A 20,410-nucleotide genomic window follows, 5' to 3' on the forward strand; every position below is an offset into this window, starting at 1 on the left:
AGTTTTCACCGGTTTTCCAGCTGTGCTTTATGTCTTTGGCTTAGTACTTTCTGTGGCTTCTCACCTGTTTCTCAACACACCCATGTGAAGTTAGGATACTCGGTTTATGGGTGAAGAAAAGAGGGTTCCCAGGATTTAGGTTTGAGTGGTTAGTGCCTTCTGCCTAGTCCCAACTATAGTGTCTCTTCCAGCCGTGCAATGCTGTTTCTCTTTTTCAGTCTTGATCGTGTACAAAAAAATCAACAAGTTCATAGAATGTTTTTAAAGTTTTTATCAGAGTAAGAACAAAAAGACAAGAATATTTGGATTTGGGTCTGTCTCCCGGGGCTTCCCATCAGGGCATAGGATTTGGCAATACTTAATTTGAGCACATGAGTTTATTATGATTTAGTAGTTTTTTTCATGTTGACTTTGAGGCTAAAATTCTCAGCTGTATGAAACAAGCTTGTCTTCTATTGTTAGCCCGACTTCAAACTTTATTTCAATTTAGACTTCATTGTTATTTTCCAAAACTGACACTCTTTTTTAATAAATTATAACCATACTCTAAACCTTTCTTAAGAAATTAAAAAGGAATAAAATGAAGCTCACTCATTCCATTAATTTTTTTTTCATGATTATTTGCCTCTATAGCACATAGTTTTAAGTGAAGCAAAGCTGGGATTTATTAAGATTTCAATATAGATAGAAGCCAGAGAAGGGGATGAAAATGAGGCTGAAGGTGGACACGCTTAGAAGCCAGAGTCCCAAGGTAGCAGTCTTGCTTACGGTTTAGGCGTGAGCCTTTAGTTAGAATTCTCCCAGGATTTGGAGTCATAGGTGGTTGTGAGCCAATCACCATGGGTATTGGGATTCAAGCTTGAGTTCTCTGCAAGAATATTGTGTTTGCACTTAACCACTGAGTCATATCTCCAAACTGTACTGTGCTTCCAATATAGGGTGTGCAGAGTTTCCCACAAAGATGTCCTACTTTACATGCCAATTCTGTTCCTCTAACTTACATGCTAAGAATCTAAGAATCTCCACAGTCCCCTCCTCAGGTTTGTCAGCTTGTTAGGATGGCTCACAGAACTTGGGAAAATGCTGTTAATTTTAGCTATTTGTTAAAAGTATGTTAACACAGGAACAATGGGAAGGAAGAGAGACATGGGGCCAGGTATTGGGGTTGCAAGGTGCAGTCCTCTAATCACAGCCTTTCTGACTACCAGCCCCACAATGACTTACCACATTACTGTAGACTCAGGTATGATCGAGTATCTCATTATGAATAACAAAAGACACTCCTATTTGACTCATGAAATTTCACTCAGGAAATTCTCAGGGTTTTAAGAACTCTTCGACACACCCACACACTGGAATAACCCTAGAGCTATCTCTTAACTTATTCCCTACAGAGCCAAGCTGAGCAGTGTGGATAGTGTTTTGTGTGTTTTATAGAAGTTTGGAGAGCATTAAGGACTTAAAAAATAATCTGACATTTTACTCAAAATGCACCCATCATTTGTAGGGAACTGTTTTCTCAGGTAGCTTTAAACAACTCTCTTTTGAACGCTTGTCATTGTAAATTCTATTACAGCAGCATCGGCATCATTCCTTTTGTTGTTATTTTTTCCCTCTCATGTCGAGTTTGGTTAAGTGATGGCAAAGTACAAACTGGCCATTTACCGTGTATTTTGTATAAGCCATGTATGAGACTATGTACCTTTATTAGATCAGCTTGTTATTTATAAGGAAACTTACAAGGCCAGCTCTTTTCAAGGGGAAAGTGATTGCTGTAGCTCTCACCACTGGAGGATGGAAGTCCAAGATCAGGCAGCCTCATTGATTTGACGACTCTGTGAGGGGCTACCTGGCTGGCTCACATCCTAGTGGGTTGGCATCTTGTTGGAAGTATGGAGTAAAGGAAGAGAATGCACAGAAACCAGGAAGCCAGAGAGAGAGAGAGAGAGAGAGAGAGAGAGAGAGAGAGAGAGAGAGAGAGAGCGCCTTCCTCCTTGTGCAGGGAGACTGGGACTCAAGTGCAGGGACTTGTCCATGCTAAGCACACACTCTGCCACTAAGTTATGCCCCCATTTTTATACCAACCCCTTCTTGGAAACTGAGGGAGAGAGGATGCTTCAAGAGCTTCTGAGGGCAGTGCCCCTGTAACCTGATTTTGCCTTCCCTGGAAGCACCACCTCCCACGTGGCCAGTTTGCTGCCATCAGGTGGTGAACTTGAGAGAGAATAGCATCAAAGGGTTCGTTGCCAAGGGCAGCAATGATAGCAGGTATAGAAGCTGTTCCCGGGACCAAGCTCTCAACACAGGAGTCTTTGGGGGATGAACCACATCCAAACCAAAGGAACATTATTTTCCTGAATCCTCGTTAGCCGACAAAAGGGAGGACGACAGGTGTCACAGGACTATCAAGTGTGCTTTGCAGATTCAGTGTGTCTTTTTGTTGTATGGGTGGAGATAGTATGGCTCTAATTAATTTTAGCGCCTTTTTTTTTCTTTTTCCTTTTTCTTTTTTTAATAACAGAGCTTTTGGTTTCACACCAAAACTTGTATTTGGCAGTGCTTTTAGACACCCTCGCAGTTGTGAAGGGCGAAAAATGTAATTTTTTAAGGAAAGGGGTGACGCGTGTAAGAATTTCTTCAAAACACCCCCATCTCCATGGATTCCTAAAAGTTTCAGTGAGGTGATGTGCTTCCCAAGGTAGTGAGAACTGGAGACCAGCGCATATAGAGAAATAGAACAAACCAAAATGAGAGGTTTACTCTCTTATATATAAGGCATCAGATAACGCCATAGGTCACAAGCGGATATAAATCTTTAGTGTTGTATTTTCATGAGAGGATTGGTAGGGGGGGAAATAACCTGGGTTCAGCAGAAAGGAAGTCATTTGAATCTTTGCCTCTCAACACTTCCCAGCCTCAGAGCTTGAATTAGAGTTAATTGTACTCTTCGGGGGATGCCATTTGAGTGTGACATGCTACATGGTACCATTGGCTCTGTGTGGTAAATAGTAATTTTCTTTTTATTCTCTCTTCTCTGGAGAATTTATTGTGGTAAGTCATGAGAACTGTGCTTTAAAATGCAAATGGAAAAGGTTAGGAGCTGGTAATAGCTTTTGTCCCTGGCAATTAAATAGCTAAAGACACTTGGCATTCATAGCAGCTTTGGCTGAGCGTTCTGTAAGGAGTAGGGCGTGGGCGTGGGTCAAGTCTAAAAGCTTAGGTTCCGTTTGCGTTTGTTGACAACACACACACTTGGGATTTTAAAGGATGAACAATGTAAGTCTAAATCAAGTCCTCCTGTGTCACATAAGTTTGAATGATTTGACCTGAATTAGAGCCTTTTGTAGTCCATGGGGAGAGCAAAGTCAGATGACCTCCTCAACCTTCAAACATCTTCACCAGGGCACTGGGATTGCCTGTGAAGTGAAGGAAGGCCTCAGGTGTTTCATTGACAGCTTTTCTAGCATGCTGACTATGATTACTCGCTTACCTCATTTAATTCTTTTTCTCTTCAGCGAATGCAGATATTTTGAAGGCCATGGTAGCGGACAACAGCATTGGTGATGTTGAAAGGTGAGCGTCTCTCTTACTACAGATGGAGACAGTTTTCATTTATTCAGATCAATGCCGCTGGTATTCTGCTCAGCTCGGGCTGGCCTCTAGCCTTGGGTGCTATTGACATTTGAGGTCAGACAAGTCTTTGCTGAGAGTAATAGCTAGATTGTTGAACAGATTCCTTCATCTGTTCCCTGGGTGACAGAGCACTCTCCTTCAAAGGGTGACAACTTAAATGTTTCCACACACTGTCAGTATTCCTTGGGGGACCATCGCCCTGTGACTGGAGCTCACAGGAATGGCGCCCGGAACCACTTAGGTGTGGAGGGAGAGAGCCAGGGATTGGAAAATAAAGAAGACAGAAAGCTGGGACCAGGAGCTCTAGTGCGAGCTGATGGCTGATGCCAAGCAAGTTTATTAAGAAGTATGACATCTTACATGCAGTTTTCATGGGGAAAATGGGGATATAGTCAGTGGAAAGCTGTCATACAGTGGGGTGACGTCAGCAGGAAGCAACCCAAGGGGGACACAGGACGTCTCCAGTGCTCTGCAGATTGAGCATACAGCGGCCATGGACTGATATCTACAGCCCCACAAGGAGCCATACTCCTTCTCCATACACCGGGGTCTCAGAGAGAGAGAGAGAGAGAGAGAGAGAGAGAGAGAGCCTTGATCAGCCTGGCTCCCAACCACCCTGGTTAAGAACTCTGTGTTCAACAGTCGTACTGGAGAGAGTGAGGTGAGTGGCTGTGAGGTCCAGAGCTGTAGAGCGGTTGTGTCCTCTAGTGTGTAAACTGAGCCTGCTGAGCTGAGCTCCAGATCCGTTGTCTACAAACCACTGTGCCAATTCCACTGGATTATTCCTGGGAATATAGAGCACTTCAGGCCCTGAAAGGCCTTTATGAACAACAATAGCTAAAAGATGATGTGGTCTGTTTAGGGTACCTGCTTTTGAATTACTGACTATAGATTATGGTTGTTGACTACCAGATTCCGTTGTAATTAGCCATACATCGCATACATCTAGACAGTTCTCCGTTTTGCTAATCATGGGGCGTTGACTGGGTACAGGGTACAGTGTGGTATAGAGCAGGGCAGTGACAGATCTTCGCTCTAAAGGGATTCAGCCGGAGGGGCAGGGAGATGGGTGTGTGAGGCCTTATGCAGAGGTACAGGCTGGAGTTTGGGGGAGGTTCTGGGGGCCAGAAGAAAGAAGTGCCACCTGTGCCTGGTGTTGCAAGCAGGTGCTGGTGTAGACAGGTCTTGTAGATAGTCCACCGTGGATGTGCACATGCTTGGGAAATTCTGGAGATGCATCTGGAGATGCTGTGGTGTAGGACATAGAGACCCATATTTCCTGCCTCTGACAGTTGGTGTTTGGTACATATTAATTAGCTCCGAGGAGCCTGGACTCAGTTGACTTGGGGCCTGCTATTGGACTGGTATTTGTTGGGTGAACTCAGTTAAATGAGCTCAGTTTTCAAATACATGTTGTTATGCTAACATTGTCCTTCCAGGGAGGTCCTACCCTGTGTTTGCATTTGGACATCCGCAAGGGCATTGCTAAAGAGTACTTGGGGACTTGTAGTTGTCTAGACTGCTTTGGCTGCCCTCAGTTGGAATTGTGGTGGCCTGGATGGCATTTGAAGTGGGTTAGTCTACTGGCTTGTGTGTGGCTTTGGAGCTGTTGCTGTACATTGCAGGCATTAGGTACTGGTCTTAGGTGTGGCACAAGGTAATTCCTGGTCAGTCTGGCCCTATCCTGTTTGGATCCCTCCTTTTCTAGCATAGGGTTAGTTCCTTCTGAAAGTAACTGATGTCCTACATCTGTAGTTCTCCTTTGCCTGTCTTAGCTAGCCTGGCCAAGGTTACCCAGGTGGTCACCTTTGTCCTTGTAGCAGTGTCTGTAGCTGAATGTGAGGACCCGGCAGGTTGACTTTGTAGGATGTCAAAACCACTTAGGTGCTGTTTATTGTACTAGCAAGATACACTACAGACATTTGGCTTCTTTGAGCCCCATTGTCCTCGTTTCTATGAGGAGGAAATTAATGCATACTCCATAAAGGTCTACGAGGATTTATTAAATTAACACGTAAGACATTCTTAGGGGACAATTGGCTACTCTTCTTGTTGTCAACTACATCAGCATCTATTTTGAGCACCACTTTCTATATCTTGACCTAAAAGCTTTCCCTTTGATGTGATAGACAGCTTAGATGTTGTTATGTTTTGCCGATCTCAAATCTTCTGATAATTGTGAGTTCTTTTCCCCCAATGGCACGTTCGGGGCATCTTGCTTTGGTGTTCCAGGCTGTGGGTGAGAAGTCTGTGATTGCATGGGAAGGAGGATGGGAGTTTTTGGAAAAGAATGTCATGTTGTGAAGTGAAATTGTGTATCACCCTTGGAAGCAGTGGCTTGCTGCCCCCCCCCCCCCAATTGTTCATTGTTCGGAATGAACGGTTGTTGCTGCCTGAGAGCTGAGTGCTGTTGCCCAAGGCCAGTTCAAAAAATTCATCAGTGCAATTGAAAGGTTTGTTTGCTTAAACCTTCCTGCATCTTAGGGTGCAGCTGCCTTCACTGGGATTTCTTCTGAGTAGCCGTTTTTACCTTTTTTCTTTCTCTCTTTTTCTAACCCTCCTTCAGCCCTGTGACCCCTAGCACCCCAGGGAGCCCACCTGTGAGTCCTGGACCCTTGTCACCGGGGGGCACCCCGGGGAAGCATGTCTGCGGCCACCACCTGCACACAGTGGGAGGTGTTGTTGAACAGGATGTGTGCCAACGCTGTAGGCACAAGCGATGGCACTTCATAAGACCCACCAACAAGTCCAAAGAGAGCCGGCCACGGCGTCAGGGGGAGGTCACCGTCCTCTCTGTCGGCAGGTAAGGTGTCCTGATGCTGCTTGTGTGGTTTATGCTTAGCTTTTCGTTTGAGCGTAAGTTCTCATGAACCTGGCTTCTTAGATGTGCCCTGGTCTGACCAGACAGCTATTGAGAGCTCCTATAGAACATGTATTAATTGAGGTTAGGTAATTAATTACTCTTTGTAATAGCTGGAGCCTCAACTCTGAACTGTGCCCAGAACCTGTGTTTCTGTGTCTCTTGTGAGACTCTAAAATAGGTGGTCAGGGCAGTGTGTGCCTTTTCACACAGCTGTCCAGAGCCCCAGGCTCCTTCGTCTCCAGACTCTGCAGGTTCGTAAACAGAGAGAGTTAAGGAAGGCACTGTGAAGGGGCTCTTAGTGAAACCAGCCTGAGGGTAATCTGTATCACATGACTCACATGCCACTGGCTCCAGATGATCGCTTGTCTTCACCAGAGTGCCAGGCAACCAGGAAATGTCATGCTGCCGTGTATCAAGAATAGAGAAAGACAGATTTGGACCAGAACTTTCCAGTCTCTGCCACCTAAGATCCACGCCCGGGACTGCTTTCTCGGAGGGTCACCTCTGCTACGTCAGTTCCAAAGCATCATTTCCTTGTGGCCCATGTGTGATGTCAAGATCCTACTGTTTGATTGTCGTCTTAGTGAGACTTGACCTGACTGCGCTTGCACGGGACACTTGTGTAGTTTGACAGCTTATACAGGAAGTGCATTGCCTAGGAATGTGTCACACTGGAAAAGGTCACCCATGCAGGAGTCAGGCAAGGTCAGTGCTGAGTTTAAATTAAGGACAGATCTCTAGGGAAGCGTTGCCTGGACACGTGGCATCTACCCTGATCAGGACCCGGCATCACTACTTACAGGCTATTATGTCACCGTGCCTCAGTTTCCCCTGCACGAAGTGAGAAGGCACACCCACCTCTCAGGGCTTCTGTCAGAAGTAAAAATGACGACTCAGGTCAAGGTTTTAGACAGGGACACTGGCAGTTTTTGGAATTATTTTTGTAATTTTAATTTGGTTGAGTCTTAGTCCTCTGTTACAGTAACCACAGGACTGAGGGCTGTTTGCCACTCACAGGAGAGCTGTGCAGCTCATGACCAGACTTAGTAACAGTCCACATCAGGAGTAGGAGTCATGGGCATTGATGAATGCAGGATAGGAAAGCCTGAGGCAGTTTGAACAAAACATATTCTGTTTTCTCTTTGAAAACGTGCTGAAAATTCTCAGCTCAGGTCCACTCTGCATTTTCCAGGGCTCAGAATCCACCCCTCTCTTAGCGGTTGGATGTGATGAAGGGTGTTTAATCATTACAGGCTGGTTTTCAGAGTGTTTGCTTAAGACTCTTGCAGTTTGACAGGACGGAGTCTCTACTTCCCAGACGCCTTTGGACAAAGGAGGAAATTTATATTTTAGATCATTTAAAGGAGATTAGGACCGTAACTATATAAATGTTGTTACTGAAGATGGATTTGATGATGCTGTTCCAGAAGAGCAGACAGTAGACTGCCTTAATGTTTCTCCATGACATTCTCTTCTGTAGCTTGAGTGAAAATTAACATAAATTTAGCTTTGAAAAGCAGAAACAGAGTAGCCAGGCCACCACTGGGCTCCTCTGACTGGCAGGTGTGTATTTGCTCGCTGTGGTTATGCCGTGACCGACCACCTTGGTTATGTCTGTCTGCGTTGCAAGCCGCTTTTCCTGTCCGCCAGAGTTCTATGGTTAATGCCCATGCCACCGTTGGAAACCACAGCTCTCGGACTTGCGTGTTTTCTAATGTGCTTTCCATGCTCTGTGAGTGAACTGTCAGATGGTTGCGCAGGGGTCCGCGGGGGCATGCAGCCCTCTTGTCCCGCAGCTGCTCCTGTTGCTCTTCCTCCTCCAGGAAGTCCCTGCTGACAGGAAAAGCAAAGCCCGTCACACCTCCACTTTACCTCCTCAGGTTTAGGGTTACCAAAGTGGAGCACAAGTCCAACCAGAAGGAGCGGAGAAGCTTGATGTCTGTTGGCGGGACCGAGAGCATCAACGGGGATGTGCCTGTGACGCCTGTGAAGAGAGACCGGAGTGGCACAGAGTAGCCGGTGAGCTGTGGGTTTGGGGACATTGGAGCTAGAGTGTTGCTGAGTAGGGAGGAGAGGTACAGAGAGCTTTCCTTGGGTCTGTGGTCACATAGGAATGATACTTGGGAGGGGACTAAGAAGGCTTCCCTGAAACCGATAGGACTGAGGGGCGCCGGGCACTCAGCATTGCTTGTCTGGGCGCATTTGAAGAGGCTTGGAGCATTACAGAGTTGTGGAGAGCGACGGGGAGACCTCAGGGCAAGAGGCCCGCAATACCACTCACTGCAGCGCCTTTGCATTGGAAACAGGCTAAACCCCAGACTTTTAGAATGTACAACAAATAAATAAGCTTTTAAAGCTGGTTTAAATGGGAAAACAAAGGAAACAAAAATCAGGTTGGAATGGTACTACAGGACCGTCTCAGCACGTAGGAGGCCGAGGCAGGAGGATTGAGACTGGCCAGTGAGACTCCGTGTCAAAACAAACAAAAGGTGTAGAGCAAAGGGTATGCGATCTTTTGTGTGTGTGTGTGTGTGTGTGTGTGTGTGTGTATGTGTGTGAAAACGACTGGGACAAGTGTTTTGAATTGGTGTACTCCCTCATTGATTGTATCACAGAGAATCCGAGCCATTACAATATTGCTCTCATTACTCAGTGATAACATTACTCTGAGGACCCCCCCCCCACCCTCCCAACTGTTCTTTCCACCAGCTGTTCCGAAGCACTCAGAACTCAAGGTGACTGCTTCTCGCTTTAAAACGAGCCCTTTCCCCTGTAATGACTTCCTTGTTGGCTTAGCTTTCATCTGATTTCCCGCCTCTCTGGCTTGAGCAGCATTTCTTGTCTCTATGCTTGTTATGTTCAAAAAAAAAAGGGGCAAGGCCTGAACTTCAGACTGGAAGGGTTGGTGCATTTAAAGGAAGTAAGGGCGGATGAGGTCAGGCATGAACTCAGCTGGCAGAGCTTAGCCAGAGTCCAGGAACTGGCTGACAGGTTCAAATCTCTGTTTACCACTCTAGCACTGAGGCTTGGCCATGCATGGCAGCCTTCTATGTCTCAATGGCAGCTGCTTTGGGGTGACCCTGAGAATTCTCTGAAGTAGCCGTGAAGCCCGGGGCCTTGGTATTCTGGACATGCTGGACAGAGCTGCTCTCCTGAGGCTGAATGGAGGGCATAAAGGGCATTTTGGTTGAAGCTCCTCTCATATAGTGTGCAGGTTCAAAGGCTGAAGATATTCTGGAAGCCATCTGGAGGAGCTGTGTTCCTTAACTCTCCAAGGAGCAGAGGTACTGGCTCCTATTTAAAACTAGTTCGTGTAGGCTTATGTTGGGAGATATCTGGCCCTAAACAGAGACTTTCTCTGTTGTTTTTTTGTTTTTGTTTTTGTTTTGGTTCTTGTTTCTTTGTTTTGCTGCTGCTGTTCTGGACACAGAGTCTCTTAACTATAATTCTTGCTGGCCTGGAACTTACCATGTAGCCTGGGCTGCACTTGACCTCACAATAGTCCCTTTGCAGCACCCTGCTGGGATTGTTGGTGAGAGGTACCTTACCTGGCAATGGGACTTTATTATTTTTGTTTTTTTTTTTTTTTTTTTTTTTTTTTTTTTTTGAGACAGGGTTTCTCTTTGTATGTTTGTAGAGTAGGCTGGCTTTGAACTCACAAAAATCCACCTGTCTCTGCCTCCTGAGTGCTTGGATCAAAGGCAAAGGCGTGTGCCGCCACCACCTAGCCGGGACTTTCCTTAAAGAGGAGAAGCAAGGAAAAAAAAAATTGGCTTCTCAGCTGAAAGTAAACTAAGTAAAGGGTAATGAATGGCTAGTAACAGGACCTGAAGTTAACTTGGTAGTCTAGATTTCTGGACCATCATCCCACATGAGGAAACTGGTACATGGGTGGATAGGTTATGTATCAATAGTCATGTCACTGGAGGGAAGAGCCAAGGTCTCTTGACTGTAAGATAGAATGATGGGCTAGATCAGTCAGCCTAGGGTGCTCCTGAGGAGGAAGTCTAGACCCTAGGCCCTGGCTGGGGGATGTTACTATAGATCATCCTAGAACTTCATCTGTTAGGATAGCTTCTAGTGAGCTAGGCTACTGTCTTAGTTTGGGTTTTCATTGCTGTGAGGAGACACCATGGCCGTAGCAACTCTATAAAGAAAACATTTAATCACTTAAAGTTTCAGAGATTCAGTCCATAATCATCATCATGGGGAGCATGGCAACACCTGGGCAGATGTGGTGCTGGAGCTGACAGTGCGACATCTTATAGGCAACAGGAAGTCAACTGATAGTCACGTTGAGTGAAGCTTGAGCAAAGAGACTTCAAAAAGCCCTCTGTAGTGATATCTTGTTTATACTCTAACAAATAAAGCTTTCCTCAAGACCAGAGGGCACAGCTAGCCATTAGCTAACCATAGAGGTCTGGAGGTCTATATATACAGACAGACAGGAAGTAACATGGCTAGCTCTAGTGGCTGCTCTGTGTTTTTATTATTAAGACCAATTAGAACTTGTGCTACACCCGCCTTCACAGTGTCACACTTCCTCCAACAAGGCCACACCTCCTAATAGCGCCACTCCCTTTGGGGTCTGTTTTCTTTCATACCACCATAGCTACTTACGTGTACATTAATTCAAAGTAAACATTTAGATTTTTTTGTACTAGTCACATTTCAAACGATCAGTAGCCCACCAAGGTTGGAGTCTGTCTTGTTGGGAATTGCAGCCGTGGGACGTGCCCGTCATCCAGAAAAGCAGTGCTGAACAGAGATGCCCTTGATGTTAGACGTGGATGAATCAGAGAAACTGATTAAAGTTACTGTCTGGGAAAGGACACATCTGGTATTGGACTCTAAGATGATGAAAGCCCAGCGACAAGTATGGGGTCCTGCTCTCTGTGTGTATGTGCTTCCCCGCCCTCTCCACCCTCCAGCGGCAATTGACTGCTTAACAAGAGCCCAGTGGCAGCCAGGAGCGAACTACAAGGCCATCCCGATGCCATATTTCAGCCTAGGTACAGCCACACCAAGGTTTAGAAAGGTTAAAGGAATTAAGATTGCTGAGCTGGCTTTTGTGGCCTGAATTCTATCTGTATCACACTCAGGAAATCGATCTAATTACCTGAAGTCCTGACCACAGGTAACAGGTCTACAATTTGATACTCTCTGACATCGTCTAGGATTACATAATTGGGTCCCACCAGAAGGCTCACGCTCCATCATGAGTCCATTTGGAAACAAATAGTTCTCACTGCCCATGCCTCCTTTTTATATGAAATAGAGATAGTAATGCATTGATTCAAGGCAAGAGCCAAGAGAGTGTCTGGGATGAAGTTGGCTCTCAGTGGAGGGTGGCCATGCTCTCCAGATCGGTGAGATTCACCTGGGCCTTAAGAAGGGAACATATCCTCGGAGACTCCAGTTCACTGTAGCTAATTTTGAAATTAAAGGGAAGTTTTTATTGTGGAAGTTAAAAAGTTCAGAAGCAGAGAGAATAATAATTGAGCATGTATAATCAATCGGGCACCTCACTTTACAGATCAGGTTCTTCAGTACACAGTTTAAAATAACTTGTTTGGGATTGGTGGGGTTTAGGTGGAACCCAAGTAGCCTGACTTCAGTCGTCACAGATGGTCCAAGAAAAACAGGTCTTAGGTGTGTCCAGGCTGAATTATACAGAGTACGGACTAAGGAAAAGAAGGAAGCAATGGTCATTGGTGTTTAAAATGTTAGGTATTTGTTGACATTTTCTTACTAATTTTCCTGTGTTTCTGAGGAAGGTACGCTTGGGACTGTTAATGGGGCTTGAATTTCAACTAAGAAAACCTGGAATTTTTCATCTGGGCTGGAAATCTCTGGGTCTGGAGAGAATGATGTAAAATGTAGCAATAGCTGGGTGTGATGGTACAGGCATGCCTTATTCCCAGGACTCTGAAGGCAGAAGCAGGCAGGTCTCTGTGAGCCGGAGGGCAGCCTGCTCTACGGTGTGTTCTAGGCCTGCCAGGGCTACACAGTGAGACCCTGTCTCAGGGTAGAAGACTTAGCTCGTAAAGTAGTAAAAGATGGACCTGTGTTTGTATAGTTGAATCAAGTCTTTGAAGTTGTATTTTTCGCCCCCTCCAAGGTGTTTTGTTTAAATTGGAGTTTCCAAGTTGTTTTACTAAATTACATTAATTTACCATACATTCACTTAGGGTTTCTTCCTCCCTGTTCACCCCATCCCTACCCCCTTTCTTGTCTTTAACAGAATCTGTGCTTGGTGAGGTCAGTTTCTTATATCCACAGGTTCTGCATTCTTGGATTCATCCAGTATCCCACCGAACATCTTTCTCGGGGTCCTCTGTCTGTACTGCACGTGGACACCTGTCCCCAAACAGTGCAGAACAACAGCTGTTTTCATAGCATTTACTTGCATTTGGTATTTTAAGTAATGCAGAGGCGGTTTAGAATTCACAGGAGGAGATGTGCAGGTGGATACGCAAATGCTGTAACTGCTTATACAGAGGACCGGGCACCCACAGCCCTGGGTGTCCGTGGAGGTCATCGAGCTGACCCTTGTAGCTACTGAGGGACCATCTCGTGTTCTAGACGGAGCAGGATTTCTCTTTCCCTCTCTCCTCCCCTCTTTTAAAAAGCGACGTCTGCTTTTCCTCTCCTTCTGCTTATCCCCTCCCTGCCCCTGTGGCTTGAGCTCCTTTTTGTAGCTCATTCTGACTTACATTCTGCCTGGTTTATTTTGGCAATGCTGTCAAAATGGTTTCTTTCTTTCTTTTTTTTCCTCCCCCTCTCTCAGAAAATGTGTTTTGATTTTTTTTTTTTTAAACCCTTAGAAGAATAAGCTTTTGTTTTTCAAAGTTAAATAGATGGAATTGCTTTCGGTCTCCAGATGCCACAGCCTTGTCTTCTTTGTCACCGGTCTCTGCAGCTTGCATTCTCTGGCGTGTGTCTCCGAGACGTGTTGTCGTCCCTCCCCCCCCCCTCCCCCCCCCCCGCTCTGATTGCACCTTACCGAGGACACTGACTGACGTGGAAAGTTGTGCAACATTTCACACATTTTTAATTCTGACTGGTTTTCAACTCTCATTCCGTTTTAAAATTGGACCGAGGTGTTCTTGTTTTGAGCTTTTGCTATTGAGTTGTTGGAATTCCTTATAGATTCCACATATTGTCTACCCGAGATACACAGGCACACACACATCATATATACATATCTGTCTGCCTACCAACCTGTTTGTCTGTCATCTCTCTCGAGACTCAGAAAATATTTTCCCCATCCTGTTAAGTCCTGTCTTCATTTCTGTTGTTTACCTTGACTGGGGGGAAGCTTAAGTGTTGCGTTTGTCTGCTGCTTCGTTGAGTGTGATTCTTGGGGTCCCTGTCTAGACTGTGTTATGGAGGTTTGTTCCTATGTTTTCCTTCTAGTAGTTTTACAGTAGAAGTTCAAAATTAAAGCAAGTTGATTATTAGGAGTTTCTATTTTTATTGATTAAATTTGTTCTCTGAGAACATTACATGTGTAAAATACATTCTGAGTACTCTTACCCCAGCCTCTGTCTTCCTCTCATCCTTGTAGAGACCTATTTATTTATCTATGAGGGTACTATACTTTTGCTTATTCGCTTTGGTGAATAAAAGCTAGATTTACGTTCAACTGTGCCACCTAACTACTGATGAGTATAAGCAAATTGCTTAACCCACATTCATTCTCTCTCTCTCTCTCTCTCTCTCTCTCTCTCTCTCTCTCTCTCTCTCTCTCTCTCTCTCTCTCTCTCTCCTTTTACTTTTCTGACATAGGGTCTTGCTGTGCAGCCTTGGCTGACCTGGTACTTACTATATAGCTCAAGCTGTATATTGAGTTCCCAGTGGACACCCCCCACCCTCTCGCTGCCTTGCTACCATCTAAGCACTTGCCTTGTAGGTGTGCATCACCATACTCACACAGCCTTGTCACTCTCATAGCCTAGGCTAACTTCAAACTTGCTGTGTAGCTAAGGCTAGCCCTCTCAATCTGAATCTTCTGCGTCCAGGGTCCTGGGATTACGGGCATCCCTAACCTTCTTAAAGCTCAGTTTTCTTTCTCCTCATGAGATGAGGTGGTTGTTAGGTTTAACTGGCAGGATGATGTACAGTTCTTAATCTGGTCCTTGGTGTCGTTATTGTTACTAACTATTCACTATCATCAAGTCTGCCCTGGAGTTCTCAGTGGCCTTTGTTGTTTACTAAGCTATGTCTTGAGCGTTGTGAATCCCCTCTTACTTCTTAAGAACAAAACAGCTTTGGACTCTCAGGACACCCAGATAGACAAGTCCCTCAGGAATCTGAGCCATTTTTGTCTGTGCTGAGGAGGCCTTAGAAGAAATCGCCACGCCTTGTAGGAAATCGGAACCAAGAAGAAGGAGGGGATGGGAAGGCTCTGCCCACCCAGGCTTTTTTGATTGGGTGCCTGTGCTTTCCCAAACAACCAGCCAATCACAGGTCAGCACTGCTGACCTACTGCTGACCCCCTCAGTGAGAGAGGCCAGCTTTCTTCCTCTTCTGCTTGGCTGCCAAATGCCTGGTAGAATACTTGGGGTCTTCTGATCTTATCCTCCCTGCTTGTATTCTTGGCGTTGCTTTTCTTATTTATGTCCATTTTTCATTCACTTTTTCATTCATTCATTCACTAATTACACAGAGAAAGATGATGGAGAGAAATGCCAACTCCCACCAGTAGCTTGCCCCTTTCTCCTTAGCTTCTAGAGGTTTTTTTTTTTTTTTTGTGGAAAAGACATGTATTTGTTAAATAAAGATGTTTCAGACCCTTACTTATAGGGGCATTTAATATCCACTTATCAAAGGAAACTGCTTGGATAAGGTCACCTGGTTTCGTTCCCAGAGTAAGGCTATCCGTCTCTTGTGTGGTGCCTGGCATGCTGTGTGTGGGAGCTGCGGCCCTGCTCTTACATGAGGAGGAGGGAGGCAGTGTCTGTCCAGGAGAATATGCAGGACTCCTCAGAAAGGCAAAAAGTCCAGTGAGATCTGAGATAGCAGGGTTTGGGGAAACTGTAGGAAATAGTAGCACCACCATTTTACAGATGGGGAGTCAGGCTTAGGACTTGCTTTTCTCAGATCTTAGGGTGGCAAGAAATCCACACTCTGGAGCTCTGGAGCATGTGCCCAGTGGCCGTGGGCTGTGAGGGAACGTTGCTCTCTCCTTGAAAAGGAAAAAAAAAACAAAACCAGAATCATGGCTACGGCCTCATGGTAGTGGGCATTTCACACCCTCTGGCTTTGATTAAGGGGTAGTCTTAGTTACTTTTCTGTAGCTGTGAAGTGACACATTGGCCAAGGCAGACTACGGAAGGGATTGTTTATTGGGGCTTACCGTTCAGAGGGTTTGAGTCCACGGCCATCATGGTGGGAGCTGGCCGGCACGCATGGTGCTGGGGCACCAGCTATGAGCTCACTTCTTGACACACAAGAGAGAGACAGACAGACAGACAGGCAGACAGTGTGAATGACATAGGCTTTGAAACCTCAAAGCCCATGTCCAGTAAGGCCACACCTCCTAAAGTTCCCCAAACAGTTTCACCTACTGGGAACCAAGCATTCACACATATGAGCCTAAGGGGGCCGTTCTCAGCTAAAACCACCACAGACGTGAGTCATCTGATGCCATTAGCTTTTAAAGCTCTGCCTGGGCAAGGTGGGCGTCTGTTTGGGAGCACCTGACTCAGTCCTCCCAGCCCAGGGATGCCAAGGTCACCAAGGTCACAGACCTTTAGACCTAAAAGGATCAGCAATTGCTCGCACAGTTCAGCTCACGCACGGAATTATCTTTCAAAAGAGGCCGTTGGGCCCTTCCACAATCAGTTGGTTCTTGTGGTTTCCTTGACCCCTCTCAGTTGGTTCTGTGAGTTTTGCTGTGATTTCCTTGACCTCTCTGGTTCCTACAATCCTTCCTCCCCCTGTTCCACAGGATTCCCCATGCTCTGCATACTGTTTGACTGAGCCTCTGCATCTGCTCCCATCAGTTGCTGGATGAAGCCTCTCTCTGATGATGGTCATGCTAGACTCCTGGTCTACAGATGCAGTCGGTTTTTAAAGCAATAAATAGTAAACAGTAAGCCGACCCCTGTATGCTTAGTAAAGTAGTCAAATAATAGAAAGAGCTAAGGGATTAGGAAAAAAAAATCTTAAAAGCTTTAAACAAAAGCCTTTCTTCCATCTTCGTCAGTAGCCCTGAATCACCTCCCCATCCTGTTCCCAGAGAGGAACTGTGGTTCTGAGTATCCTGTGTTGAGCATGTGATCCTTGGGCAGCATGTCTATCTATGTATGGAGCCCTCCTCCCTCCTTTCGCCCAGTTGAGTGCACAGATGCTCCCCGGAAGTTGGCTTCTGTGGAAGCTGATGGCTTAGGCTCTGTGGGTTGAGCCTTTCCTCTGCCCACAGGTAAATGAGAAGAAGCCAGTCTTTACCCTTCCATCTTGACGGAGCGATGGCTGTGCTTGTACATGCTGGGTGTCTTTAACCCTGTTTGTCTTTTATTATTGGAGATACATCCTTCCCGTAGTTATGGCCATCTGGGAGTTTGGGGTTATCCATATCAGCACTCTTCCTAAGCCTTTCTTCTTCAGATTGGTCCTGTTCACAGAAGATCCGGAGACACATTTACGAGTGTTCTCTGGGCCAGAGGATCTGAGAGACCAAAGGCTTTTGTTTTGTTGTTAGCTATCAAGCCATCCCCTGGATAGGCCTGTGCTAGACCCTTCCATGTAACTGACCGTGCATTGTCCCACAGAGACCCGATCTGTCCTTCCCTTTAGCTCCTTGAGGAGACATAGAAAAGAGAGGCAACAATATCTGCTCTGTTCATCGTGAACTCTGGAGCATTGGAGGCTTGGGGACTCTGAGGGGGCTGGCTAAAGACAGACCCTGGAGAGCCCAAGGGTGGCTCAGTGGAGACTGAGGTCAGAGGTGAGGGGAGACTGAGGACTGTTCAACCCTCATTCCTCCAGGTACAGAGCCACACTAGACATCTGAGGCGCTTCCTGTGGCGTAAATTCCTTCCAGAGTTTCATTTTCCCAAGGGTAGCAAATGTTAAGTGTTCAATTTGCATCACTTCAGTCACCCGGTGATGCTAAGTACGTGAGCTGGTACTGTGTGTAACCCAGTTCAGGACAGCCTGCAGACTTCCCAGAAGGACAAAAGCTCCCAAAGCCGAGGTGCTGTTAAGGCCTGACTTCTCAGGGACGTTGTTCAGAAAAGAAGGCAATAGAATTTGCACGAATACTCACTGATGTCTGTTAGGTTTTGTTTGTTTGCTTGTTTTAATTTCAATTTTGAGTGGAAAAATCTATAAGCTTTTTTAAAAAATTTCCCCCCCTCCGAACTGATCTAAATATGTAGGTACTTGTTCACTGCTGATATTTAGGAGTTAAGGTTTTAATTCTTCAAATGCCTCATCAAAATATGAGTGTTCTGTGTCATTGAAAAGTATAGTGATCAGTAACCCTGAAAAATGCCCCATTTAGGCTGGATGTGGTGGTGTATGACAGGACTTAGAAGACAGAGGCAGATGGACCTCTGTGATTTTGAGGCCAACATTGTTTATATAGTGAGTTCTAGTCCAGCCAAGGCTACACAGTGAGACCCTGTCAGAGACACAGAGATGAGGAGGGGAGGGAAGGACAGAGACAGACAGACAAACACAGAGACAGATGCACAGAGCCTAACTTTATTAACAGTAAATTTAAAAGGCTTCAGTTTGGTCTCTGTTAACAAAGGTGGATATGACCTTGTAACTCCCATGCAGTAAGCCTTCTGAGGTCCAAGGGGACGCGGAATGAATCATTAATTTGGATGAACAGAGTGGGATTAGGACTCCCAGTCAAGCTAATGGGTTTTGTCTGTTCCATTTTGTCATTTTTTTGGGAGACAGATTCTTACTCCATATTGCAGACTGGCCTTGAACTTGTAGCAATCCTCCTGCCTCTGCAGTTCTAGTGCCGGGATTATAAGTCTATGTCATTGTGTCTGGCTGTCAGCCAGATTACATGGCCACTGGTTCAGAGGGTGAAGGGAGTCGGAGGTAATCACACAGGGAGCCTCACTGATAGAGATCTCTGTGGTGGTGATCTAGAAATGGCAAAAACTTAAAGGTGGACTCTGATCAAATCATCTTAATTATAGATAGCATGAAGGGGTGTGAAGACAGTGTCGGAGGAAGCTGTTCCTTTTAACTTCCTTACTGTCCAGCCACTAGAGAGAATTTTTTTTTTTTTTTTAATTAGAAACAAGCTAAGATTTTTTTTTTTTTTTAACATGTCAATCCCAGTTCCCTCTCCCTCTCCTCCACCAACCCCCTGTCCTATCCTCTTTCTGCTCCCCAGGGAGGGTGAAGCTTTCCATGGGGAGTCTTCAAAGTCATCAAATCATTTGGAGCAGGGCCTAGGCTGAGAGAGTATCTCTCCATGGGCTCCCAGTAGAGAGAATTTTAAGGATCCATCAGTAGGGGCTGAAGTCAGTGAGCTATGCTGTATTCTTTGATATTGGTACCAGGCTGTCATCTTTACTGCTAAGATACACACACACACACACACACACACACACACACACACACACACACACACATGCTACAAACTTCAGAGAAGCTGGTGGCCTTTTCCTTTGCTTCTGGCGAGTCTTTAGTGATTGAAACCCTTTGTTCTTCCCACCAGTCTTGTTTTATGAGGGAAGTGGTTATTCTTGGGATTGTGACTTATTTTCAGTGCAGCAAAGTCTTGCTTAATCTCTTCCAGTTTGAAGATCCATTTGTCCAAATCTGTCATCACGTTTCCCCCACAGAGAGGCAGCTTCTGAAGTAGAGTATACACATGTCCTTCCTCTACCCTCCATCCACTCCTGTTTGGCTCTTTTGGCTTGGGTACCAGCCACGTAAGCTCTGGTCTCTGTTGGACAGTGTGGAAGGCACCTTTTAACATGTTTCGTTGGTTTATAGCAGTAAGGAAGTACCGGTTCAGAATGGGTTTGTTTGCTGATGAGGATCTAGTCCCTTCCAGATAGAATATGGAAAGACTTTGGTGGTGTTAAAGCATACCAGACGCAATCTTCACTTTTTAGGTTCCTTGTTTCCCCCATGGAAAGTAGGACACAGCTGGATATTTGCAAGCCGGGCCTGTTTTGTCCAACCTTTTGACATTGCATGGTGTTGCTGACACATTCGTAATTGAGAATGGTGCAACCGAGTTACCCAAAACAAGACAAAACACACGATCTAGATGTTTGAGGACGTTCATGATTTTATGTTGGACCATCCATAGCCATCCTTGGTTAGAGCTGCATGTGGCTTCTGGGCTATAGGCCAGACACATGTGTGAGTGTGCAGTGTCTTTTTCTCCCTCTAAACTGTCGTTCTGATGAGTCAGAGCTGCCTTTCAGTGAGCAAAGACCAGACTGCAAGGTTTTTGTAGAGGAACCTTCCCTACGTTGCACAGTCTCTCCCATCTCTGAACAGCAGCCTGGATTTTCCGTGTCCTTTTCCTGCACTGGACATTTTTAATCGGCTATGGGGGCAATGTTGAAGAGAGCAGGGAACTGGATGACAGCGAAGGACCTTACACCGTTCTGGCTCCTGGGCACCCTGATAAAGCACTGAGTGTCAATCAAGAGGACATTCATGTTTCAATCATGACCAGCCGAAAGAGGATCTGCAGTCCTTCCTCAATCAAATGCATCTCTGTTGTCTGCACTCAAACACTAGTTTTCATGAAATGCTTCCAAGAACCATACAACATACCTAAGGTGTGTGCCATACCTAAGGTGTCATCCCAAGCAACCCACAGTGACGTGCCCTGCTGAGGGTCCAGAGGACAGTGTGCCTTCAGCAGCACAGACTAGAATCTAGGCTCCTCACCTCTTGTTGGCCCTCCCCTGG

The 20,410-nt window shown here is 45.8% G+C and overlaps 1 protein-coding gene across 1 annotated transcript in view; it reads left to right on the top strand.

The window, feature by feature from the left end:
- The window catches only part of Rell1 (RELT like 1), a 60,509-nt gene that overhangs the window by 37,050 nt on the left and 3,049 nt on the right, over positions 1-20,410 (top strand). Inside the window, exons 4-6 of the mRNA XM_051174016.1 lie at positions 3,516-3,573; positions 6,200-6,436; positions 8,377-8,515. Of these exons, the coding sequence (XP_051029973.1) occupies positions 3,516-3,573; positions 6,200-6,436; positions 8,377-8,512 (431 nt within the window). The 3' untranslated portion in view covers positions 8,513-8,515. The remainder of the gene's footprint in view (positions 1-3,515; positions 3,574-6,199; positions 6,437-8,376; positions 8,516-20,410) is intronic.

This window comes from Phodopus roborovskii, unplaced genomic scaffold (assembly GCF_943737965.1).
Source record: "Phodopus roborovskii unplaced genomic scaffold, PHOROB, whole genome shotgun sequence".
In the NCBI taxonomy this organism is placed as follows: domain Eukaryota; kingdom Metazoa; phylum Chordata; class Mammalia; order Rodentia; family Cricetidae; genus Phodopus; species Phodopus roborovskii.